The following is a 27,531-nucleotide window of genomic DNA, read 5'->3' as shown; positions in this document are numbered from 1 at the left end:
AGTAATTGGCTACAGCGGTCATGTGGGTATACAGTTATGTCATCACTGGAGCCAAGTAAACAAAGACCAGAAAGGAGCACCACAGCGGCCGTGCTGAGGATCTATCAGAGGTGCTGTTTTTTTATGGCATCCCCCCTCCCCTTAAGCCAATTTGCTTTAGATTGCAGAAAATCTCTTTAATAGACCTTTAAAGAAGGAATTTCACAGAAGGTACTCTATGTACATGTCAACTAGTAAGTGCAGGTATGATGGCAACAACCGACTGACTCTTCCACTTATTAGAGATGAGTGACAAGAGCTTCCATTGAAGGCATAGCAAACAGAATGTAATTCGGCTAATGCTGTCAGGAAACACTCATCAGCACTGTAGAGGAAGGCTTCATTCTACACGCCCTGAATGTACATACTGAAGTATTGTTTTGGATTCTTGCCCAACAGTTTACAATCTGTTCTTATTGAACAGTGTTCTTCTGATCTAAACTATAAGAACCTTAAAGCTGAAAGATAGCAGATTCATTACGCACAAAATAGAAAAAGAGGCAACTGCAAGAATTTAATCCAGTCTTAATCTATTTTATTATCTGAACATGTACTGTACAATATAATGCCTCCCTCCCCCCATCCAGCTGGCTTGTATGAACACTCCCCAAATTTCTAGCTGATGTTTAAGTTAGAAAAGTAGCTTGATAAAGGGCAGAGATCCATCATTGAAGTTATAGATCCCCTTAAAGGACACGCTGACTTGAAATAGGTCTTCTCCCTCCGCCTGTTTATTTTTATCATTTGCACTAAAGGCACAATGGATTTACAATAGTTTGACATGAACTCCCATGAACTTTTCTTCAGTGACTCCAGATACATGTCTGCATTGGGCAGTGTGACATCACAGAGCAGTGACGGGCAGGCGATTTAGTCAAGGTCGATCTACTTGGCAGGGCATCTGCATGCTTAAACACCAGTGATGTGGATGTTGAAACTCTCACTCACTTAAAAGGTCAGTCACCAGGGAAAGTGTATGCTTCAGAGAGGTTAGCAGCCTAAAAAAGCCGGATCACACAACTGTGCAACAGAAGTATTCCAGTTTTTATATTTATAAATAGGAAATCATACAATTTTCTAAAATACGATATCTTCATTTCAAATTCTACTTAAATATTAAATAGGAAATCATACATTAAATAAGAAATCAATTTTCTAAAATACATCCCTTTAAAATTCTACTCAAATATCTTTCTTATATCATTGCCGTTGTCTTTGTTTAATAAAATGGAAATTTTCCAAAATGGAATAGCCTGATAGCCTGAAATTAATTTCAGGGAACACACTCCCTCTATGCAGAATATGTGGACATTCACTTTAAAATACATCATAAACTTTAGGTCAGGGATGCACACACAGGACACAACATTGAAAGATTATTTGTGAATCAACTCGTAAGAAACAGATCCTAGTTGGAAGTGATTTCCTATGTGGTTGCTTCTGCCCGACCATTGTTATGTCACATCCTGGGCCTACTGGACGATCCTCTAGTACGTTGGTGGGTGAGAGGTCCTCTTTATGGAATGTAAAGGTTGACTGTAATTAATCTACATGGAACACCAAATAAAGAATGGGCCCTTCTTAATATGTGATAATAAGATGCACACAAATTTAACAGTACTCAGTCTACCGTGTTTTGTGGTTCATCTTTATTTGCATATAGTAAAACATAAATCTTTGCAAAAAACATATTAGAAGTGCAAAGATACAGTGCTCTCTCATACTTTCTGTTTATATAACACTTTTCGGCAAATGAAAACACCCTGTCATCTGGAAACACAGCAGATTGAGGAAGTGTTGCACACTGCTCTCACTATACACTGCTTCAAAATGTTCCCTGCTCCAATATTTACTTGCTGTGCTAAAGCTAACACATACATCCTTAACCATAATTACTCCAGCTTTAGAGAATACCTGCACTATTTTTCTTCTGGTACAAATGAACGCCTATTCCTTAGTGCAGACCTGATCTCTTCATGACGGACTTTATCACTTTATGCGGACCACATAGCACCACAAAAATTATTGCACAACACATCTAGGTATATTTGTTGCAGGGTATGGTGTGCACTATGATGCTAAAATAGAAGTAGCACTACAAAGATGTCTTCCTGTGGTAAAAAGAATTTTATGTCAAAAATAATACCTATAAAAATTTTATATTTTTAGTGCAAGGGTTTCTACATGCCTGACACAGGGTCCAATTAAGCAAATTCAACTCCAAAGTAGGGAAGCGTCACTCCAAAATTGTGAATAGAAGTGAGGTTTATTCACTTATCATACAAAAGAACAAAACATTTCAACTTAAAAAATAAATAAATAAATTGTATGATGGAAACGTTGTGTTCTTTTGTATGATGGGTCTTCTATGTTTTATGAACTTTACAAATCAGTCAGGTATAAAAAAAAATATCTCAAAGATGGTCAAATGTTAGACCCCCATGAATAAATTTCAGGTATCATAGGAAAGCGTCTGAATACTTATGTCCATGCTAAATGTAAGTCTTTCTGCTTTTTTACTTGGAATTTTTTTTTGGAAAGCTGCCACTGCAGTGGATTCAAAAAGAATGGGAAATATAAAAACAAGGACTTCTACTTCTCCTTTCTACTGGATTCACTTCTGACTTTGGCTGAAAAACTGCAGTGGCAGTTTTTTCAAAAAAATGCCAAGTGGAAACAGAGTCTTATACTCTAGTAACAGTACTAGAGTTGAGGGCCTGTGTGTCCATCATATGACAGGGCAGGTTTATAGCCAAACAATGAAGCTTTCCAATAAATGACTGTAGGCAAAGTAATTATGTAATACTAAAAACCTATTGGAAGGCTGTACTATTCCTTTAAAGAGGTTGTTCTGGACCCCCTGCAATCTCCAGAACAGGATCTTGGCTCTCAATAAGAGTGTGTGCTATAGAAAGCACATGCTGCATTCATTTGTATGGGCATGCTGGAGATGCCCAAGTACAGGCATCAAACTTCAAAATCCCTTTTTTCATGATTTGCAGGGATCCTGGCGGTTGGACCCCCATCTACCCTTCTTATCTCTTCTATGTAAAGAGTGACAACAAGGCAGGTTCACAGTACTATAGACGTTGATTATGTTATATGAAATGTTATAGCATGGTGTGTTATGGCACAGGCAACCATGCCATACATTTGAAAACATTTGCAACAACTACTTTAAAGTGGTTGTCTGGCATAAAAATAACTGCTAAGGGATTACTATTACAAAATATATCATACTCAGTGCTTTTTTGCTGGCTACCATTAAGGCCAGTGTTTGGATGCAGTGTGCTTAGGATGTCACAAGGAGAGCAGGGACAGCATGACATCAGGGGAAGAAAGAGGCAACAATGGGGACCAAAGCAGCCGAAGATCGGTGAGTATTGTGAATTTTGTCACTTTATCCCCCGAGCAGACTGTTCATTTTTTTTATCTTGGAAAACCCCTTAATATACTATATGTGTGTTATTTTAATAACCCTAGTCCCAACAAACCATAATTCATCACTGCTTCATTTAAGTTCTAAAGCTCTGGAAAAAATCCATCCCCCAATTTAAAATTGGAAGGAACAGTAAAAGAAGGGGGAGGCATATGGATTGAAGAATAATGTACTTTTCAACTTTCAGTCCATGGATGTGAGTCATTCTATATTATGGTTATTATCTGACATTAAAGCTGGCCTTGTGTCAGCTAACATAGATCTGCATGCAATATGTCAGCTTGAGTCTCCAACAAAAGCAGTCTTCTACCTCGGTGAAAGTGTACTCAGGCCACCTCAAGGATTCCGGACACTGTAGCATAACAACCGTGCCAGTTCAGCCTGGCTCCGTCATTATTCACAAATCCTTCCAATGGGTCTTAACTCTTAAACACATCTTCTATCGCAGGATCTCCTTTCACCTGCAAAACATCAGTTCTGCTTTGGTATAAACACTAACACATGACTTCCTACTTTATAATCCATCGGCCCACTCAGATTCTCAGGATGTTAATACATACTTCAGAAACACTTATATGGTAACAGAGAAAAGAGCTAGGATGTATATACATCAGTATGATCTATTTATAAAATAACTTCAACAAAACTCCTCCATTACATGGAAGGTCTACAGAGAAATGCAGACTTTTCTACTAAAGTCTACCATAATTTATCACATTAGGACTATATGAATGATGGACTAGAAGACATACCTACGTTTAGACAACAAGAAATAAAAACAAAAGATTTCAGGCTATGTTTAGTCTTCCCTGGTGGTCTAGAATAGTGGAGAGTTTAAAGTGTTACTATCATTTCAACAAACTTTTGACATGTTAACCCCTTCCCGACCTATGGCATACATGTATGTCATGGGTCGGCTCCCATTCTATAACGTGGGGCCACGGCGTGGCCCCTCGTCATAGCGGGTCGGGCCCGGCACCAAGCAACTGCCGGGACCCGTGGCTAATAGCGCGCGGCAGTGATCGCGGTGCCGCACGCTTTTAACCCTTTAGACGCGGCGTTCAAAGTTGAATGCCGCGTCTACAGTGAAAGTAAACTGATGCCGGTTAGCTAAGGGAGCTGCTCGGGATCGCCGCGGCAAAATCACAGCATCCCGAACAGCTTACATGACAGCCGGAGGATCCTAACCTGCCTCCTCAGTGCGTGAGATTCAGGCATGAGCAGTCAAGCGGCAGAATCATTGATCACTGGTTTCCTATGAGAAACCAGTGATCAATGATAAAGATCAGTGTGTGCAGTGTTATAGGTCCCTATGGGAGCTATAACACTGCAAAAAAAAGTGGAAAAAAAAGTGATTAAAGATCATTTAACCCCTTCCCTAATAAAAGTTTGAATCACCCCCCTTTTCTTATTTAAAAAAAAACTGTGTAAATAAAAATAAAAATAAACATATGTGGTATCTTCGCGTGCGGAAATGTCCAAATTATAAAAATATATAATTAATTAAACCGTACGGTCAATGGCGTACGCGCAAAAAATTCCAAAGTACAAAAAAGCGTATTTTTGGTAACTTTTTATATCATGAAAAAATGAATAAAAAGCGATCAAAAAGTCCGATCATTACAAAAATGGTACCGCTAAAACTTCAGATCACGACGCAAAAAATTAGCCCTCAAACCGTCCCGTATGCAGAAAAATAAAAAGTTATAGGGGTCAGAAGATGACAATTTTAAACGTATAAATTTTCCTGTATGTAGTAATGATTTTTCTCCCGAAGTACAATAAAAACAAACCTATATAAGTAGGGTATCATTTTAACCGTATGGACCTACAGAATAAAGAGAAAGTGTCATTTTTACCGAAAAATGTACTGCGTAGAAACGGAAGCCCCCAAAAGTTACAAAATTGTGTTTTTTCTTCAATTTTGTCGCACAATGATTTTTTTTTCCGTTTCTCTGTAGATTTTTGGGTAAAATGACTGATGTCATTACAAAGTAGAATTGGTGGCGCAAAAAATAAGCCATAATATAGATTTTTAGGTGCAAAATTGAAAGAGTTATGGTTTTTTAAAGGTAAGGAGGGAAAAACGAAAGTGCAAAAATGGAAAAACCCTGGGTCATGAAGGGGTTAAAGGTTATGATCGGTCAGGGTATGGGTGTTTAGATCCCCACTGATCACTAGAATGAGTCAGGAGAAGTGCTTTGGCTGCAGGAGATGGACTAACTATACATTCTGTCACCTGCGGTCAGTCAGGGAGAGCAGGGCTCAGATGCTCCCCTGACTGGTTGAAATGATCGGTGGGGTCTAAACAACAAGATGCCGATCAATCAAAACTTTTCATGTCTCTTTGACATGTCAAAAGCTATAATTTAAGGCTTTAACCCCTTAACCACGAAGGACGTAAATGTACGTCCTGGTGAAGTGGTACTTAACGCACCAGGACGTACATTTACGTCCTAAGCATAACCGCGGGCATCGGAGCCATGCCCGGATCATGCGCGACAGGTCCCGGCTGTTGATCGCAGCCAGGGACCCGCCGGTAATGGCGGACAACCGCGATCCCACGGATGTCCGCCATTAACCCCTCAGATGCCGTGATCAATAGTGTTGAGTACCCCTTTAAGTGGAGTACCCCTTTAACCAGTACATGTCCGGGCCCGTCTGAAGTTTGCTAGAGAGCATTTGGATGATCCAGAAGAGGATTGGGAGAATGTGATATGGTCAGATGAAACCAAATTAGAACTTTTTGCTAAAAACTCAACTCGTCATGTTTGGAGGAGAAAGAATGCTGAGTTCCCACCCTATTGTATCTTTTTTATAATTTTTTTTAATGGTACCCCACGAAGTGTTATAAAAAAAAGGTATCTCCATCCCTTTTTGGATCGCTTAAGTCTAAAAAAGAATAAAAACCGCCTGCAAAAACGACAAAATTAAAACCCACATGGCGTTTTTCTCAGCGTTTTTTTTTTACTCCCATAGACTTCTATGGGAGAAAAATGCCTTGATTTGAGGGGGGAAAAAAATGCCAAATTGAAATTGCAGAGTAAAAAAATAATTTTGAGATTTCTCATTGATTTACAGCTAACATCTGGCCGCAGCGTTTTTTCAATGAAAAAACGCCATGGTGGCCGTTTTGGCTTTTTTTGGGGGGGGGGAGGGGGGGGGAATGCACATAAATAAAATCAAGTAGAAACTTAGCCTAAGGGAGAATCGAAACGATGTACTCATGTATCTCCACTTCGCCCACAAAGATCCATGGAAGGGGGCGTGTCGACCAAGGGTGCTCGCCACAGCTCCATGCATGGGGAGAACGGGCGCCAGGCAAGAGATTAAGAGGATCCCAGCAGCCAGACCCCCGGCGATCTGACACTTATCCTCTATCCTTTGGATAGGGGATTCATTTTTACTCCTTTAATAACAGGGCACAAAAACATGTTGTGAATCGAGCCTTATAGGAGATAGTAGATACTTTTGTACCAAAAGTGATAATCTTATTGGCTAACCAAAAAAAAATTATATATGTGAGTTTTCGTAGTAGAAAGATTCCTTCCTCAGGCAATTTAACAAATGAATGACTCAATAATAGTCCCATTTCCTATTGTTTCATTCAATTGTAAACTTGCCTGAGGCAGAAATGTTTGTACTTTGAAAACCCACATATATAATTATTATGGTTAGCCAAGGTGTCACTCGAAAATAGTTCTTTGACACCTAAGTGTTTACCCCTACAAGGATTTGTCTGGCTAACATCTACTGTCCTCTTACAGCCGTGCAACTGCCATGATGGAATTCCATCAACCATTGGTCTCCACTGTATCACAGATCTAGATGAGCATTGTTGGTTATGTCATAAACTAAAGACACCACGTAAGCGTAATTCTACAAATTTGTCAATGGATACCTGGTATAGGGAAGGAAAGCATACACCCCAGATTGGACTCAAACCCACAATCCCTGGCTTAGGAGGCCAGTGCCTTATCCATTAGACCACTGTCCTAATGGATGAAGCACTGGCCTCCTAAGCCAGAGATTGTGAGTTTGAGTCCCATCTGGGGTTTCCTTCCCTATACCAGGTATCCATCAACAAATTTTATACAATGATACTGCCCAAGGATTTATCCCATTCATTCACGTAGAGTCTCCTAGAAGGAAAAGTTACAACCAAAAGTGGAAGGTGGTAACAGCGCCAAACAGACAAAGGTAGTACCGGGTCTATGGTCTAAGAACTTATGGCCAAATTTCACTAGGCAAATGACCAGGCAATGTAATGCATGCAGTATTGGACTATTTTAGTTTGGAACAAACACTATAATCCCTTCATTTCCAAATAAAGAAAACCGAATACAATCTACAGTGGGGTTTCCAGTCCCAACAAGTGTGCCTCCAGCTGTTGCAAAACTACAATTCCCAGCATGCCCGGACAGCCTTTGGCTGTCCGGGCATGCTGGGAGTTGTAATTTTGCAACAGCTGGAGGCACACTGGTTGGGAAATTGGTTGGAAAACACTGACATTACACATTTTGTTTCACTGAAATGTTACAGTAGTATTTATATGTTTCCCAAAACAACATAATCTACTTATGGTTGGAGGACAACATATTTTATTTTTTTCCTGGTAGTCCAAATACTTCAGCGGGCAATACCTCATGTCTAGAATGCATGCAGGCTTCGAGCTGTTCCCATAATATATATCCCGTGTCAATATAAATGAATCTATTTGATTAGAAGGCACACAAGGACACATCGCTGACATGACTACAAATCTTTCTATCCAAGTTGTACGTATTCCAGACTCCTTACTGTATACATAAGGCCCTGTGGGTACCACAATGTAAATAGCCTATCAACCATATCCTGCTATTTATAGGAGCAGCTCATAATCCCGGAGCAGATAGCAATGCTATGTGAAATGTATAGATCCACAAATCCACATCATTTTACACTCATGTGAGAGAATATTGCTGCTGATACACGTAAAAGGTCGTTCTTTTAACATTGATGTGCAACCTAGGTATTTCGCAAGCACGTGTGATGAAGAGATGTACGGTTATTACAGAAGATTCATCATATGCCTGACGCGATAACAAACTAATGGCTTAACCTGTTCAGGACCCAGGGCATAATTTTACGCCCCGGCGCCCTGGAACTTAAGGACCCAGGGCGTAAATTTACGCAGAGGCGGTTTCCGGTCCCTGCCGCGCGCCAGGCAGAGATTGGAAGCGGATGCCTGCTGAAATCCTTCAGCAGGCATCCAGGGCAAACGCCGAGGGGGGCCATGTAGGGAAATTACCCTTGCGATCTGCGGCGATACCGGGCTGATTGGGTCTCTGGGACCAGACCGCCCGGTAATTTTGCATGATCCCGGCTGTCACAGACAGCCAGGACCATGCTCAAGCCGACCACCTCCTCCGATCCCCTGCGATCCGTTGGTTAGTTAACCGACCAATCGCAGGGGGGGGGGGCGGTTACTTCCTCCCATCCTGCCCGGCCCCTGAAAGTCCGGAGAGGACGGGAGGAAGACCGGAGGACGCGGCGAGGGACGGGGAGTGCTGGGGACCGGCCCCGATACTTACCTTGTCCCTGAAGACCCGGATCCCGGCGATGAAGATGGCGGCGACAGGTGAGTAGATCTTCAGCCGCGGTCGGGCCCTTTACAGCAATGCACGTCGCCGTAAAGCGACATGCATTGCTGTATTGGGACCCTGTATACTACAACTCCCAGCATGCCCAGACAGCCCTTGGCGTCTGGGCATGCTGGGAGTTGCAGTTTTGCAACATCTGGAGGTCCACAGTTTTTGGACCACTGTGCCCTTCCAGATGTTGCAAAACTACACATCCTCAGCATGCCCTTACTGTCCAGGCATGCTGGGAGTTGTAGTTCTGTAACATCTGGCCCTTCAGATGTTGCAGAACTACAACTCCCAGCATGCCTGGACAGTTTTGGCATACTGGGAGTTGTAGTTTTGCAACATCTGGAAGGGCACAGATTGGGAACCACTGTATTAGTGGTCTGCAAACTGTAGTCCTCCAGATGTTGCAATACTACAACTCAAAGCATGCTGGGAGTTGTAGTTAGGCAACATCTGGCTCTAAAGATGTTGCCGAACTACTACTTCCAGCATGCCTGAGAATGTTTGGGAGTTGTGGTTTTGCAACAACTGGAGGCACACTGGTTGGGAAACATTGTCTGTTTCCTAACTCAGTGTTTCCCAACCCGTGTGCCTCCAGCTGTTGCAAAACTATAACTACCAGCATGCACTGATAGACTGTGCATGCTGGGAGTTGTAGTTTTGCAACAGCTGGAGGTTCCCCCCCCCCCCTGTGAATGTACAGGGTACATTCACATGGGCAGGGTGCTTACAGTGATTATCAGGCTGCAAGTTTGCGATGCAGCAAATTTTGCGCGGCAGCTCAAACTCGCAGCGGGGAAACTTGCTGTAATCCCCCGCCCCTGTGACTGTACCCTAAAAACACTACACTACACTAACACAAAATAAAATAAAAAGTAAAAAAACACTACATATACACATACCCCTACACAGCCCCCCTCCCGAATAAAAATGAAAAACGTCTGGTACGCCACTGTTTCCAAAATGGAGCCTCCAGCTGTTGCAAAATAACAACTCCCAGTATTGCCGGACAGCCGTTGACTGTCCAGGCATGCTGGGAGTTTTGCAACAGCTGGAGGCACCCTGTTTGGGAATCACTGGCGTAGAATACCCCTATGTCCACCCCTATGCAAATCCCTAATTCAGGCCTCAAATGCACATGGCGCTCTCACTTCGGAGCCCTGTCGTATTTCAAGGCAACAGTTTAGGGACACATATGGGGTATCGCCGTACTCGGGAGAAATTGCCTAACAAATTTTGGGGGGCTTTTTCTCCTTTCACCCCTTATGAAAAGGTGAGGTTGGGGTCTAACCAGCATGTTAGTGTAAAAAAATAAATTTTTTACACTAACATGCTGGTGTTGCCCTATACTTTTCATTTTGACAAGAGGTAAAAGGGAAAAAAGCCCCCCAAAATTTGTAATGCAGTTTCTCCCGACTGTGGAGATACCCCATATGTGGGCGTAAAGTGTTCTGGGGGCGCACAACAAGGCCCAGAAGGGAGAGTGCACCATGTACATTTGAGGTGATTTGCACAGGGGTGGTTGATTGTTACAGCGGTTTTGACAAACGCAAAAAAAAAAAAAAAAACACGTGACCCCATTTCGGAAACTACACCCCTCACGGAATGTAATGAGGGGTGCAGTGAGAATTTACACCCCACTGGTGTCTGACAGAGCTTTGGAACAGTGGGTTGTGCAAATAAAACATTTTGTACAGCCCACTGTTTCAAAGATCTGACAGACACCAGTGGGTTGTAAATGCTCACTGTACCCCTTGTTACGTTCTTCAAGGGGTCTCGTTTCCAAAATGGTATGCCATGTGGGGGTTATTTTGCTGTCCTGGTACCATAGGGGCTTCTTAAATGCGACATGCCCCCGAGCAAAATTTGCTCTCAAAAAGCCAAATATGACTCCTTCTCTTCTGAGCATTGTAGTTCGCCCGTAGTGCACTTCAGGTCAACTTATGGGGTACCTCCATACTCAGAAGAGATGGGGTTACAAATTTTGGGGGTATTTTCTGCTATTAACCCTTGCAAAAATGTGAAATTTGGGGGGAAACACACATTTTTGTGAAAAAAATTATATATTTTTTTACATATGCAAAAGTCGTGAAACACCTGTGGGGTATTAAGGCTCACTTTATTCCTTGTTACGTTCCTCAAGGGGTCTAGTTTCCAAAATGGTATGCCATGTGGGGGGGGGTTTGCTGTTCTGGCACCATAGGGGCTTCCTAAATGCAACATGCCTCCCAAAAACCATTTCAGAAAAACATACTCTCCAAAATCCCCTTGTCGCTCCTTCGCTTCTGAGCCCTCTACTGCGCCCGCCGGACACTTTACATAGACATATGAGGTGTGCGCTTACTCGAGAGAAATTGGGCTACAAAAACAATCCATTTTCTCCTTTTACCCCTTGTAAAAATTCGAAAATTTGGTCTACAAGAACATGCGAGTGTAAAAAATGAAGATTGTGAATTTTCTCCTTCACTTTGCTGCTATTCCTGTGAAACACCTAACGAGTTAAAATGCTGACTGAATGTAATTTTGAATACTTTGGAGGGTGCAGTTTTTATAATGGGGTAATTTGTGGGGAATTTCTAAGATGAAGACCCTTCAAATCCACTGCAAACCGGAACTGGTCCCTGAAAAATTGTGATTTTGGAAATTTTGCGAAAAATTGGAAAATTGCTGCTGAACTTTGAAGCCCTCTGGTGTCTTCCAAAAGTAAAAACACGTCAATTTTATGATGCAAACATAAAGTAGACATATTGCATATGTGAATAAAAAAAATAATTATTTGGAATATCCATTTTCCTTACAAGCAGAGAGCTTCAAAGTTAGAAAAATGCTAAATTTTCAAATTTTTCATCAAATTTTTGGATTTTTCACCAAGAAAGGATGCAAGTTACCACAAAATTTTACCACTATGTTAAAGTAGAATATGTCACGAAAAACAATCTTGGAATCAGATTGATAACTAAAAGCATTCCGGAGTTATTCATGTTTAAAGTGACAGTGGTCAGATGTGCAAAAAATGGCCAGGTCCTAAGGTGTAAAATGGCTGGGTCCTTAAGGGGTTAAAGGGGTTATCCAGGAAAAACTTATATATATATATATATATATATATATATATATATATATGGCTCCAGAAAGTTAAAAAGATTTGTAAATTACTTCTATTAAAAACCCTTTATCCTTCCAGTAGTTATCAGCTGCTAAAGTTGAGTTGTTCTTTTCCATCTGACAACAGTGCACTCTTCTGACACCTCTGCTTTTCTCAGAAACTGTCCAGAGTAGGAGCAAATCACCATAGCAGACCTCTAATGCTTTGGACAGTTCCTGAGACATGCAGAGGTGTCAGCAGAGAGCATTGTTGTCAGAAAGAAAAAAATAACTCAACTTCAGCAGCTGATAACTACTGGAAGGATTAAGATTTTTTAATAGAAGTAATTTACAGATCAAACATTTGAGAGAGCATGGAAAATAAGCGGCACTCACCAAAAACAGCTAGCGACAACTTCTTTATTTCTTAGGCGTGCAGTGAAACATGCAGGTGCAGGGAGACAAGGATGCCGGGGAATCCGGCTGACTGGTCACAGCCGTATCGTGCTTCCGCACTTCGTCAGACACTTGGTCTGACGAAGTGCGGAAGCACGATACGGCTGTGACCAGTCAGCCGGATTCCCCGGCGTCCTTGTCTCCCTGCACCTGCATGTTTCACTGCACGCCTAAGAAATAAAGAAGTTGTCGCTAGCTGTTTTTGGTGAGTGCCGCTTATTTTCCATGCTCTCTCAAATGTTTGATCCATGACTCTGTCCTGGCTGAGCCCCCCACAAGCAGCGACATACATACACACCTGTTCCATCAAGAGCGAATATCGGGCTGCATGGTTGGCTGTGCCGAACGCTGTTTCTCACTACAAGCATTAATTTACAGATCTATTTAACTTTCTGGAGCCAGTTGTTGTAAAAAAAAGGTTTTTCTTGGCATACCCCTTTAATGTCAGCTAGAGCTCTGCTCAAGTTCCTCCTATGGCTTTATACCTCTGCCCTACATGTTCTTTTAGACCATATACAAACATGTTTGGGTCAGGCACTTCTTCTGCATATGTGTTGTATGCACTGAAAACGTGCCTATTAAATATTCAGCACAGTCTAGTTTTACATAGGCTGCTATGAAGCCGAAGACTTTGCTTCCAGCACGTGTTACATACATATGCCTAGGCTATAAAGCTGTATCCAAGTTAGCTTGGAAGACTTCATGATTAAAGCTGTGATGCAACCAGTGGTGGATCCAGTTGGGGGGGATAATTGCTGCCCCTCCCGTACTATAGCATGGTGACAGCTCCCTCTCCACCATTCCCTAACCTTTCTCACACGCTGCTCCATTCTTGCAGCATGTGAGCAGCGAGGACGCCATCCACTGAAGGCCAGCACGATGACGTCATATCGCGCTGGCGCCCGGAGATCACGTTCCCGCGGCTCACACTTTATGTAAACATTCTAATACAGTCATGGCCGTAAATGTTGGCACCCCTAAAATTTTCCAAGAAAATTAAGTATTTCTCACAGAAAAGGATTGTAGTAACACATGTTTTGCTATACACATGTTCATTCCCTTTGTGTGTATTGGAAGTAAACCAAAAAAGGGAGGAAAAATAGCAAATTGGACATAATGTCACACCAAACTCCAAAAATGGGCTGGACAAAATTATTGGCACCCTTAACTTAATTATTGGCACCCTTAAGACCCAAGATCTCGGACTTTCTGACACTGGGCTGTACAGTGCGACCCAAAATCTGTTAGTAATCCTCAGTTTTCATGATGCCTTGCACACATTCAAGGCACCCAGTGCCAGAGGCAGCGAAACAACCCCAAAACATCATAGAATCTCCACCATATTTCACTGTAGGTACTGTGTTCTTTTCTTTGTAGGCCTCATTACATTTTTGGTAAACAGTAGAATGATGTGCTTTACCAAAAAGCTCTATCTGGGTCTCATCTGTTCACAAGACATTTTCCCAGAAGGATTTTGGCTTACTCAAGTTCATTTTGGCAAAATGTAGTCTTGCTTTTTTATGTCTCTGTGTCAGCAGTGGGGTCCTCCTGGGTCTCCTGCCATAGAATTTCATTTCATTTAAATGTCTACGGATAGTTCGCGCTGATACTCCCTGAGCCTGCAGGAAAACTTGAATATCTTTGGAACTTGTTTGGGGGTGCTTATCCCCCATCAAGACTATTCTGCATTGACACCTTTCATCAATTTTTCTCTTCCGTCCACGCCCAGGGAGATTAGCTACAGTGCCATAGGTTGCAAACTTCTTGATAATGTTGCGCACTGTGGACAAAGGCAAATCTAGATCTCTGGAGATGGACTTGTAACCTTGAGATTGTTGACATTTTTCCACAATTTTGGTACTCAAGTTCTCAGACTGTTCTCTTCTCCTCTTTCTGTTGCCCATGCTTAGTGTGGCACACACAGGCACACAATCCAAAGACTAAGTGAACTTCTCTCCTTTTTATCTGCTTTCAGGTGTGATTTGTATATTGCCCACACCTGTTACTTGCCCCAGGTGAGTTTAAAGGAGCATCACATGCTTGAAACAATCTTATTTTTCCACAATTTTGAATGAGTGCCAATAATTTTGTCCAGACCATTTTTGGAGTTTGGTGTGACATTATGTCCAATTAGATTTTTTTCCTCCTTCTTTGGTTTAGCTCCAATACACACAAAGGGAATAAACATGTGTAGGGAATAAACATGTGTATAGCAAAACATGTGTTACTGCAATCCTTTTCTGTGAGAAATACTTCCTTTTCTTGAAAAATTTCAGAGGTGTCAACATTTACGGCCATGACTGTATAAACTGGTTAAAATGTCTTATCTTTGTAATATTGATATCTCTCTTTAAACATATCCTATCTGTTTGTAATGTAAGGCCATATTCACACTACGGAATGTCCACAAAGTGTCTGCAGAAAGAATGAACGTGTTCATTCTTTCTGCGGATACAGAAAACGGAATTTCCGTGCTGGAAACATCTGGCATGGATATTCTGCAGAGCAGCAGAATCCTGTTGAATTCAACGGGACTCTGCTGCAGCGGAATTTCCGTGCTTAAAGGGGTATTCCAGGCAAAAACTTTTTTTTATATATCAACTAGCTCCGGAAACTTAAACAGATTTGTAAATTACTTCTATTAAAAAATCTTAATCCTTAATCCAATAGTTATTAGCTTCTGAAGTTTTCTGTCTAACTTCTCAATGATTATGTCACGTCCTGGGAGCTGTGCATGAAGGGAGAATATTCCCATAGGAGCTGCACAGCTCCCAGGACGTGAGTCATCAGAAAGCAGTTAGACAGAAAACAGCAACTCAACTTCAGAAGCTAATAACTATTGGAAGGATTAAGATTTTTTAATAGAAGTAATTTACAAATCTGTTTAACTTTCCGGAGCCAGTTGATATATAAAAAAAAGTTTTTGCCTGGAATACCCCTTTAATTCCGCATTGGAAATTCTGTCCTGCGAACATGGCCTATGAGTCTTAAACAAGGTTAGGACTGTATGATACATTTAATAATATTGTAAGTTCCTTAAGCAACACCTTATTTTCTGTCCACCAACACAAAATACTCTAATAGTGCCCCTCCCGAGACTAGACTCTGGATCCACCCCTGGATGCAACAAGTCTTAAAGAGCACATGTCAAGTTTAATAGAAGCACAGTACATTTTAGTGATATTTTTAACCGTTTTCATACATGGCAATGCATTTCCGGCACTTATTGACTTTGTTACCTAAGGGATATTTGCCTGTCAATCAAAGCACTGGCAGGCGCACGTAACATACACGAGGACGCTGCCAAGCGAAGCGTACCAGCTTCCTTTACTACTGAAGCGCTGCAGTTCACTGAGCCCGAGCCCACTGTACCCAGCACTGCGATCCTGTGAGACGGCCGACCCTCCAGCAGCGCTCGCTCCTACAAGGAGAGGCGGCACAGAAAATTAAGACCAGCATTACAGGAAGGTACATTTTCCTCACCTATATCCAACATCCTAGGATTTGTGAACAACATTGCAATTGAACGTACTGCATGCATTGCATATAATCTCTGAGGATACTAACGGAGTACTATCCTCAAGTCTGCTTGTTAAGCATACCAGCCGAGTATTTTTTGCACTAAGAGACAGTAACAGAGCTTGCTATTTGGAATACTTGGACTAGTTCTATTAGGTGTATGGTCACATGTTATATCAGTCTATTATCTTTTATATATTTTTTACATTTCTAATGATATGAATAGTATCTTATTGATTGAGAGGTGACCCAGACGACTCACAAGAGCCTCTCCATATTAACTGAGATTTGTAAATTACTTCTATTTAAAAAAATCTTACTCCTTCCAGTACTTATCAGCTGCTGTATGCTACAGAGGAAGTTTTTTTCTTTTAAAATGTAATTTCTCTCAGACCACTGTGCTCTCTGCTGACACATCTGTCCATGTCAGGAACTGTCCAGAGCAGGATAGGTTTGCTATGAAGATTTGCTCCTACTCTGGACAGTTCCTGACATGGACAGGGGTGTCAGCAGAGAGCACTGTGGTCAGACAGAAAATAAATTCAAAAAAGAAAAGAACTTCCTGTTGAGCATACAGCAGGTGATAAGTACTGGAAGGATTAAGATTTTTAAATAGAAGTAGTTTACAAATTTGTATAACTTTATGGGATCAGTTGATTTAAAAAAAAAAAATGTTTTCCAGAAGAGTACCCCTTTAAGCACAATGGGAGGTTGCTTCACCAAGTGGTGTTGGGTTAAGAGCTGGAAAGACCACCAATAAGACACTTTACCCTGTGCCAGAGGCTAGTTTTAAACTAGATGCAAGTTACAAGAAAGTAGGTCCCAATCTCATGCTGACTGCAGTTCAGGCAGCATTTATTTCCTAACAGACTCCTTTAGGCTATGTCCACACATACGCAGATTTGATGCGCAGGATTTTCTGCTGCAGATTTCAATGTAAACTAAATGACTGAGCACAGCTTCTAATCGGCAGTTACAAATCATGCGCATAAAATCTGCGCAAGATCCTGTACGTGTGAACGCACCCTTAAAGGAAAACTGAGGGTTCTAATATTAGGTGAAAATTGGTGAAGGAGATATCAATCTTGCTGCTAATGTGGTAATTTCTTCTATGCACTGGAGACGGCTGCTGCTGTATACCAGCAATGCTTTCTCCTGCCGGCTCTGGTCAATAACAACGCCCCATTTGTAAATATTCATCCCTATTCTTCAGCATGTCAATGAAGGGAACAAAGTTATCTGCCTGTATACTTAGGTTAGTTCAGGTGACCCTATTGTCAGTTTACCTTTAAAACAGGGCTAAACAGTTGTCCACAAACAACATTATTCTCAGCCATAATTCATACAGTAATGAGTAATGTTTAATGCCCAGTACATGTGTATTTTGCACAGAAATCCAGGTCAATTCTGCCTCTAAAACTGCTCCCCATTGCTATTAATGGGAATCCATGTTACCATCCACATGATACAGAATTTTTCTGAACATGGTTCTGAAAGCACGTCAGATTTTCCATCTGTTGGGCAGCCAGGACTTGGATGAGCCCCAGCGAATAAGACCACAACAATGGCAAAAGTTGAGAGAGTAAAACTTTGTCAGAAATGAATGATACATGACTGATTTTTCTGTGATATGAACGGGGCCCAGCTTGCCTTTTGGGGGACAGAAAGCAAAACTGGCAACAGTTGGACAGGGGTTTTCTCTGGTTTATGGGAAAAGTTTTGAAGAAAACATCTAAAAGTCTTGTGAGCTGGTGACTAGTTCTGTAGGGAAGAGCAGCTCATTGGCAGAAGAGGTTGTGCAGAGGGTGGGAAAAAAATCAATGAATTGATGTATTACAGTGACAATGAAAAAAGAATGTAATAAGTTGGAATAAACAATTAAACATGGAACAATATAATATAGATACAATGGTATCTATAATGAGGTTTATGCCTTGCAATAAGAAATGTCAATGGTTAAAACATGGCTGTCAGTTTCCCTTTAAACCTTCCTTAAAGGGGTTATCCCGGAAAAAACTTTTTTTTATATATCAACTGGCTCCAGAAAGTTAAATAGATTTGTAAATTACTTCTACTAAAAAATCTTAATCCTTTCAGTACTTATGAGCTGCCGAAGTTGAGTTGGTCTTTTCTGTCTAAGTGCTCTCTGATGACACGTGTCTCGGGAAATGTCCAGAGTAGAAGCAAATCCCCATAGCAAACCTCTTCTACTCTGTGCAGTTCCCAAGACAAGGAGAGATGTCAGCAGAGAGCACTGTTGCCAGACAGAAAAGAACAACTCAACTTCAGCAGCTGATAATTATTGGAAGGATTATAATTTTTTTTATAGAAGTAATTTACAAATCTATTTAACTTTTTGGAGCCAGTTGATATATAAAAAAAAGTTTTTTCGTGGAATACCCCTTTAAGGTTTGTAGCAGGGGCTATATATCAGGCTGGGTCCACACTACGTTTTGTCCCATACGGGAGCGCATACGGCAGGGGGGAGCTAAAAGCTCGCGCTCCCGTATGTCACCGTATGCGCTCCCGTATGTCATTCATTTCAATGAGCCGACCGGAGTGAAACGTTCGGTCCGGTCGGCTCATTTTTGCGCCGTATGCGCTTTTACAACCGGACCTAAAACCGTGGTTGACCACAGTTTTAGGTCCGGTTGTAAAAGCGCATACGGCGCAAAAATGAGCCGACCGGACCGAACGTTTCACTCCGGCCGGCTCATTGAAATGAATGACATACGGGAGCGCATACGGTTACATACGGGAGCGCGAGCTTTTAGCTCCCTCCTGCCGTATGCGCTCCCGTATGGGACAAAACGTAGTGTGGACCCAGCCTCATTTGGGCTTTATCCAAGCCTCTTGCTCGGTAGGCAGACATCTTTTATGTCCACCAGTATGCAGTATATGAAATTTCATGATGACAGGAAAGCATTCGGCCATCTGACACTTGAAGCAATAACATTATCTAGAACGATTCTCATCTCCGGCCATGTAAAATAGCTGGTGCATTACATTGATGGACAGTTGCAGTAAAACATATCCTGAGGTATTTAAAGAATGCCGAATGAAATTGAAAATAAATGTAGGTTACAAACCTAAAGAGACAGATCACTAAATGTAAACCCCATGAAACTGTTGCATTCCTATGTCTATAAATCATTCCTTTTATTCCACCTTGGAAACCAGAACAAAATGCTCATTTAACCATGCTACAACCTTGTTATTACCAGAGGAGAGGAAACTGCGCTGTATTTTTTCAGGCCAAAATTACAGGTGGAGAAATCTTAGGTAGTGATCAGGACCTCCAAATATGGGGTAAGTATGTGTGTACGGGAGAATAATACACCAATGCTACCACAGTCATCATCATAAACCTTTCAGAAATCTACCGATACACAAAGTTCTGTTAGGTCAGAAGAAGATTTCCTTCATTGTGTAGTAAGAATACTGGTATAGCCATACAACATACCATATTTTTCGCCGTATAAGACGCACTTTTTCTTCGGTGCGTCTTATACGGCGAATACACCCCTATCGCAGCGTTCCCTGCGGCCATCAACGGCCGGGACCCGCGGCTAATACAGGACATCACCGATCGCGGTGATGCCCTGTATTAACCCTTCAGACGCAGCGATCAAAGCTGACCACCGCATCTGAAGGGAAAGTGACACTAACCTGGCTGCTCAGTCGGGCTGTTCGGGACCGCTGCGATTTCACCACGGCGGTCCAGAACAGCCCGACTGAATAGCCGGGTTAGTGCTTACAGGACACCGGGAGGGACCTTACCTGCCTCCTCGGTGTCTTCTCCGTTTAGGGATCCCCTGTATGGCCGGCGCTCTCCTTCCTCGTCATCACGTCGTTGCGTACGTGCGTCGGCGTGCGTAACAACGTGATGATGGCGACGGAGAGCGAGGATACCCGGCCGGCAGCAGAGACGTTCAGCAGCAGGCCAGCAGCAGAGCGACGGGGACACGGCGACAGCGATGGAGCGACATCCAGGGCAGCGGTGACGGGTCCGGAGCGGCGGGGACACGTGAGTATTACCTCCTATGCAGTGGTCTTCGATCTGCGGACCTCCAGATGTTGCAAAACTACAACTCCCAGCATGCCCGGACAGCCAACGGCTGTCCGGGCATGCTGGGAGTTGTAGTTTTGCAACATCTGGAGGTCCGCTGGTTGAAGACCACTATTGGCTTCAAAATCTTCAATTTTTTAGATTTTGCACCTAAAAATAGGGTGCGTCTTACACGCCGGTGCGTCCTACAGGGCGAAAAATACGGTACTTAACTCAGATACCAATGAAAGAACACATAACAGGGGTATTTGTCATTTTGGTGCTGTGGTCTCTGGGGCGGACAATAATAAGCTCTTGGTTTCTATGGATGCTACTGTCAGTATGAAGTGCTGGCAGAAAGGGGAAGAAAGAGTGGTAGATTGTGCTATAGTCTATGCATGTAGAGTGATATATGGGTTTTGTGATACTTAAAGGGGTTATCCAGGAAAAAACTTTTTTAAATATATCAACTGGCTCCAGAAAGTTAAACAGATTTGTAAATTACTTCTATTAAAAAATCTTAATCCTTCCAGTAGTTATCAGCTGCTGAAGTTGAGTTGTTCTTTTTTGTCTGACAATAGTGCTCTCCGCTCTCCGCAAATCCCCATAGCAAACCTCTAATGCTTCAGACAGTTCCTGAGACAAGCAGAGGTGTCAGCAGAGAGCACTGTTGTCAGAAGGAAAAGAACAACTCAATTTCAGCAGCTGATAACTACTGTAAGGATTCATATTTTTTTAATAGAAGTAATTTACAAATCTGTTTAACTTTTTGGAGCCAGTTGATGAAAAAAAAGTTTTTTCTTGGAATACCCCTTTAACCTGTTAAGGACCAAGGGCGTACCTGTACGCTCTGAGTCCGCTCCCTTTCTATAACGCAGGTTGGGCCCGGCCTCTAACAACGTGGCTAATAGCGCTCGGCACTGATCGCGGTGCCGCACGCTATTAACCCTTTAGACGCGGCGTTCAAAGTTGATCAATACAAAAATGGTACCGATAAAAACTTCATATCACAGCCCAAAACATGAGCCCTCATATTACTCTGTACGGGGAAAAATGTAAAAGTTATAGGGGTCAGAAGATGACAATTTTAAACGTATTAATTTTCCTGCATGTAGTTATGATCTTTTCCAGAAGTACAACAACATCAAACCTATATAAGTAGGGGATCATTTTAATCGTATGGACCTACAGAATAAAGAGAAGGTGTCATTTGTACCTAAAAATGTACTGCGTAGAAACAAAAGCTCCTAAAAGTAAATTTTGTCACACAATGATTTTTTTTTCCATTTCGTCGTAGATTTTTGGGTAAAATGACTGATGTCATTACAAAGTAGAATTGGTGGCGCAAAAAATAAGCCATCATATGGATTTTTAGGTGTACAATTGAAAGAGTTATGATTTTTTAAAGGTAAGGAGGAAAAAATGAAAGTGCAAAAACTTGAAACAAAACCGTGGTCCTTAAGGGGTTAACAAAAATTACATGTAGCCAGAACCAGCATTAAAAATTAAAAAAAAATATTAAGAGCGTAGGTTTTTGTGCAATGCAAAATCTGTTACATACGCATGTGTTTTCCCAGATGCTGCGCAAATTTATCACGTGGCGCACATCACTTCATACATTCGTGCAAATGACATACAGCCCCTGGATGGCGGTGAAAAGAGTGAAAAGCTAACACGCATTCCTTTGCTAGACGATCACTGTAGTAAATTTGCGCAAAAATAATTCTTGGGCACATGATAAATTCCCGCATCTGCAAACCAAGACCCCTGCAAGGGCACAGCAAGAAAAATGACAGACAACATGAAAATAACACAAACTTAGAAAACTTTGGCGCGAATCAATGCGCAAAATAACAACACACAGCGCACACAATTTAGCAAGTACACACCAGTTGATAAATCTCTCACCAGATCTCTGCTTGCTGTCAGTGAAATAAATACATTCCTCATTTACATCCCATCTAGACCTATGGTGAGATTTTTGCAAACCTGCGTGGAAGAAAAGTGGTGCAGTTGCCCATAGCAACTAATCAGATTGCTACTTTAAATTTTAAAAAGGTTTTTAAGGGGAAAAAAAACTGATTGGCTGCTTTGGCAACTGCACCACTCTACACACGTTTTAATAGATTACCCCCTCCCCCAGTCCTGCTTTCAGCTTAGAGCAGTGTTTCCCAACCAGGGTGCCTCCAGCTGTTGCAAAACTACAACTTCCAGCATGCCCAGACAGCCAACGGCTGTCTGGGCATGCTGGGAGTTGTAGTTTTGCAACAGCTGGAGGCACCCTGGTTGGGAAACACTGCACTATGGGCCGGTGAAAAACCAGAAGAGCATCAAAATACCTCCAATGATCAGGTCTACTATTCTATCATTTACATTACTTTACCTATCAGCATTTTTGGACAAGTTACTTCAATCCTTGTTTCATTTCTTGCAGGTTTTTCACAAGTATCATTTTTTACAACTACAATATCATTACTTTCTTTCTTTACATCCTTAAGTCTTAAAATCCTAACAGAAAAAAAAAATCTATTTATCATGTAGCGTGTATAAGCCATATTAAAGGTATAACTAACATTGTAGTTGTTGAACATGAATGTAGGAAATAATCTGTAGGTTCTATTTAGTAAACAACAAATGTGTCAGTGACTTTCTTACCTCCATAGTGTTGTACTGGGAATTCCTTCTCACACACCAGCCATCCTATTGTTACATATGTGTCCTACAGAATCCTTCACACACAAGGAATCCTCAAGAAATAAGAAGTAAATCCCTTTCCTCAAGTTTTAACCCAGTGTCTGGTGCCTCCAGCTGTTGCAAAACTACAACTCCCAGCATGCCCAGACTGCCAAAGCCTGTCCGGGCATGCTGGGAGTTGTAGTTTTGCAACAGCTGGAGGCACCCTGGTTGGGAAACACTGCTCTAACCCATTCCTGAAGATGTAGCAGTGGTTTCACACTCACATGATGGTTATGGAGTATCCTCTCTGTGGTTTTCTAGCTGCTGCAAAACTACAACTCCTATCGTGCCCATTACCTGTTAGGACATGATGGGCATTATAGTTCCTCAACAGCTGAAGGGCCACAGGTTAGGGAACACTGCTCCATCCTATGTGTATACACATATTGGGGCTAGACATGAAGCAGTGAGATGCCAGCCCATGTACCCTGGTAGTAAGAATCCTTACCTGGTAGTGCCCCCAGGACATCTTCATTAGCCAGCAGCCCCCTCTGTTTCACACTGTGGATACCATTCTTAGACTTCCATAGCAGTTTCACCATCTCTATGATCTCTGGCAGCTCACAGCCCAGACTCCCGGAGTGGTAGGTGGGCAGGCTACCCATGTAGGTTGGCAGCAGCACCTCACCTGTCCTCCAGCTCTCTGCCGTCGTGTAGCATCGATCCAGCACTGGCATCCTGCTCTCTGTACTGCTTGAGGGAAGCCCACACAGTGACAGCCTCCGGGTTAACGCTTGCAGTGCTGGGTAGGAAAGAAGAACGCTATGAAATCGGTTTCACGCACACAACACAGTCCAGGCAGAGGGCTGGCGCTCCCCCCGGCTTCTGACTTGGGTCATGTCTTGTCCCCTCAGGAGCAGCTTTTAGGGTCTTCACCAGGGTAGCTGAGGCAGGAGTAGGAGCCCAGGTAGCCCGGGACCCCTCAGGAGCAGCTTTCAGGGTCTTCACCAAGGTAGCTGAGGCAGGAGAAGGAGTCCAGGACCCCTCAGGAGCAGTATTCAGGGTCTTCACCAGGATAGCAGAGGCAGGGGTAGGAGCCCAGGTAGCCCGGGACCCCTCAGGAGCAGTATTCAGGGTCTTCACCAGGATAGCAGAGGCAGGGGTAGGAGCCCAGGTAGCCCGGGACCCCTCAGGAGCAGTATTCAGGGTCTTCACCAGGATAGCTGAGGCAGGGGTAGGAGCCCGGGACCCCTCAGGAGCAGTATTCAGGGTCTTCACCAGGATAGCTGAGGCAGGAGTAGGAGCCCGGGACCCCTCAGGAGCAGTATTCAGGGTCTTCACCAGGATAGCTGAGGCAGGGGTAGGAGCCCGGGACCCCTCAGGAGCAGTATTCAGGGTCTTCACCAGGATAGCTGAGGCAGGGGTAGGAGCCCGGGACCCCTCAGGAGCAGTATTCAGGGTCTTCACCAGGATAGCTGAGGCAGGAGTAGGAGCCCGGGACCCCTCAGGAGCAGTATTCAGGGTCTTCACCAGGGTAGCTGAGGCAGGAGTAGGAGCCCGGGACCCCTCAGGAGCAGTATTCAGGGTCTTCACCAGGGTAGCTGAGGCAGGAGTAGGAGTCCAGGTAGCCCGGGACCCTTCAGGAGCAGTATTCAGGGTCTTCACCAGGATAGCTGAGGCAGGAGTAGGAGCACGGGACCCCTCAGGAGCAGTATTCAGGGTCTTCACCAGGATAGCTGAGGCAGGAGTAGGAGCCCGGGACCCCTCAGGAGCAGTATTCAGGGTCTTCACCAGGGTAGCTGAGGCAGGAGTAGGAGCCCAGGACCCCTCAGGAGCAGCTTTCAGGGTCTTCACCAGGGTAGCTGAGGCAGGAGTAGGAGCCCGGGACCCCTCAGGAGCAGCTTTCAGGGTCTTCACCAGGATAGGTGAGGCAGGAGAAGGAGCCCAGGTAGCCCGGGACACGACGAGCCACTGACTGACTCCCGGAGCTCGGCACAGCAGCTGCCTCTTCCCCTGGACTGGCAGGGAGCCAGCTCTTCCTTCCTGTCAGTGCATGGTCAGGAGGGCACTGGTGCTGGGCAATGACCTCTGCTGGGCTTCAGTGTAATCATTCTGGACAGGCATCTGCAGTGGAGGCTGCTGTGGTGGTGAGGTGTGTGGTGCAGGGCAGATGTTGTTATCCTAGGGGCAGATGGCATTAACCCCTTGTATTCCTGACGCCAGGGTGTGGCTTAGCCTGTAACCACCCGAAGGTATACCGTTTGCAATAAAGACGCTGACAAACATTACAGACAACGGTAGCTTTACTGAGGATAGACAGTTGGTAAAGTCTGTACAGTTCAGCCAGGGCCCAAGGGGGTGACCAGTGACGCAGAGACCTTAAGGGTATGTTCACACTATGTAATTCTTGCGGAATTCCGTTCACGGAATTAAGTGCTGTGAACATAAACATCAGGGTGAATGGGTTTTCGCGAGACCCGTTCACACTGTGGAATTTCAGTGGCAGACAATTCCGCCGCTGAAATTGTTCCGTGCAAAGAAAGAACATGTTTAAATACTGTTCATACTGCATAGCCATCAATGACTTATACTTCTCCTCCCTTATGGATCCACTTCTGACTTTGGCTCAAAAACTGCAGTGGCAGTAATTCCAAAAACTGCCAGAAAAAAAAGTGGAAACTTAGCCTTAGGGCTTGCTGGGACTTGCAGTAGGACTGGAGAATTGAATGCAGACCACGCTGACTTGGCAGATGACAGGGACTGACTTGACTTGACTCAAAGCTGTGACTTTAGCTTACTTGACTTGATGGTGGCTGCAGGACTTGACTTTGAGGTCTCCAACACTCTGGACACACACACTAGGCATGATTGCACTGGACCTCAGGAGGAAGCAAGAGCTAAGAGAGAAGGGAAGAAGCTAGAGCCACCCAGGGATTATATGGGGGAGACTAGCAGGGAGCACATAGGTCACTCTTGGGATCACCTGGTCACTGGTACCTCCTGGGTAACAATCACATGACATATCACATGGTATAACTCTTAAAGCAACATTACATTTTAAACACTTTACATGATTAAACATATTTACAATGGGGAAACAAGTGCAAAGGGCTTGGGGACACTGAAGTAGGCTGCCTGACAGGACAACAGGAGCACGGGGTAACACTTCCCGTACTGGGCCACCACACTGCTGATTCACAGACAGTCGGGGAGAAGTAAATCACAGGCAGCACATGTTGTGTAATGTGCTCTCTTTCCTTTCCATGTGGAGGGATTACCAGGGAGGGCAGTGTAGATTGTGCTAAACCTTATTTCTTATTCACCACTTTTGATTTTTTTTTTTTATTCAGGGCTGAATTCTGTTTCTTATTCACAAAAAACAATTGCTTAATAACACAAAACAAAACAAACAAACCTTCAATTAATAATCAATTAGTTTGAATCCAAGTGCCCAGAGGTGAATTCATTTGACATGAGCCAAAAATTGGTTGGTACAGAAATGTGCATCAAAGTGGCCCCCCAGTATTGTAATTTTATAGGTTAATTGAATTTGCACTACTAATCTCACACTGCCAACACTCACACAGAGAGGGCCCCAATAAAAAATCTGTAACAGGGCCCCATGTCTAATGTGTGGCATTTATAAGGGTGCTTTTACACCACGTTTTCAGCCTTTGGCTGCCGGATCAGGCTGGGGGAGGGGAAAACCATGCGCTCCCGTACCGGAGCTGAAATCCATTGACTTTAATCACCGTTTGACTCCAGTCGATTAATTTTCGACCCATATCCGGTTTTCTGACCGGACTTTTTATATATATATATATATATATATATATATATATATATATATATATATATATATATAAATCAACTGGCTACAGAAAGTTAAACACATTTGTAAATTAGTTCTATTAAAAAATCTTAATCCTTTCAGTACTTAAGAGCTGCTGAAGTTGAGTTGTTGTTTTCTGTCTAAGTGCTCCCTGATGACACCTGTCTCAGGAACTGTCCAGAGTAGAAGCAAATCTCCATAGCAAACCTTTTCTACTCTGTGCAGTTCCCGAGACAAACAGAGATGTCAGCAGAGAGCACTGTTGCCAGACAGAAAAGAACAACTCAACTTCGGCAGCTGATATTTATTGGAAGGATGAAGATTTTTTAATAGAGGTCATTTACAAATCTGTTTAACTTTCTGGAGCCAGTTGATATAAAAAAAAAAAAAAAAGTTTTTACCTGGAATACCATTTTAACCACTTAAAGGACAACTGCAGCGGCATTACACTTAACCCCTATCCACAGGATAGGGGATAAGTGTTTGATCGCGGGGGGGTCCGACCGCTGGGACCCCCCCGATCTCCCTAATGGGGCGTCGCCATAAGCACCTCCCCCTCCCCATACAGTTCTATGGGGGATGCAGGGAGGCACGAATGCTGCCTCCCCGCCTCTCCCATAGAGATGTATGGAGGAGGCGTGCTGGCTGCAACGTCATGCTGCGGCTGGCACGCCCCCTGCACGGGAGAGCCGCGGCCCCATACAGGAGATCGCCAGGGGCCCCAGAGTTCAGACCCCCCGTGATCAAACACTTATTCCCTATCTTGAGAATAGGGGATAAGTGTTTGTAACGCTGCAGATGTCCTTTAAGG

At 43.2% G+C, this 27,531-nt stretch overlaps 1 protein-coding gene across 5 annotated transcripts in view; it reads right to left on the bottom strand.

Moving 5' to 3' along the window:
* Positions 1 to 27,531, bottom strand: part of PDE7B (phosphodiesterase 7B) — a 465,941-nt gene that overhangs the window by 103,681 nt on the left and 334,729 nt on the right. The window contains exon 1 of one of the 5 annotated variants that reach the window (XM_056566605.1): positions 23,397 to 23,969. The exons of the other annotated variants lie outside the window; for them this stretch is intronic. Within the exon in view, the coding sequence (XP_056422580.1) occupies positions 23,397 to 23,625 (229 nt within the window). The 5' untranslated portion in view covers positions 23,626 to 23,969. Of the gene's footprint in view, positions 1 to 23,396; positions 23,970 to 27,531 lie in introns of those variants that run through there. 5 annotated transcript variants of the gene reach the window in all.

Source organism: Hyla sarda, chromosome 3 (genome assembly GCF_029499605.1).
Source record: "Hyla sarda isolate aHylSar1 chromosome 3, aHylSar1.hap1, whole genome shotgun sequence".
Classification (NCBI taxonomy): Eukaryota; Metazoa; Chordata; class Amphibia; order Anura; family Hylidae; genus Hyla; species Hyla sarda.
The sequence above is the reverse complement of the archived record's forward strand: the minus strand, read 5'-3'. Positions and strand labels throughout refer to the sequence as shown.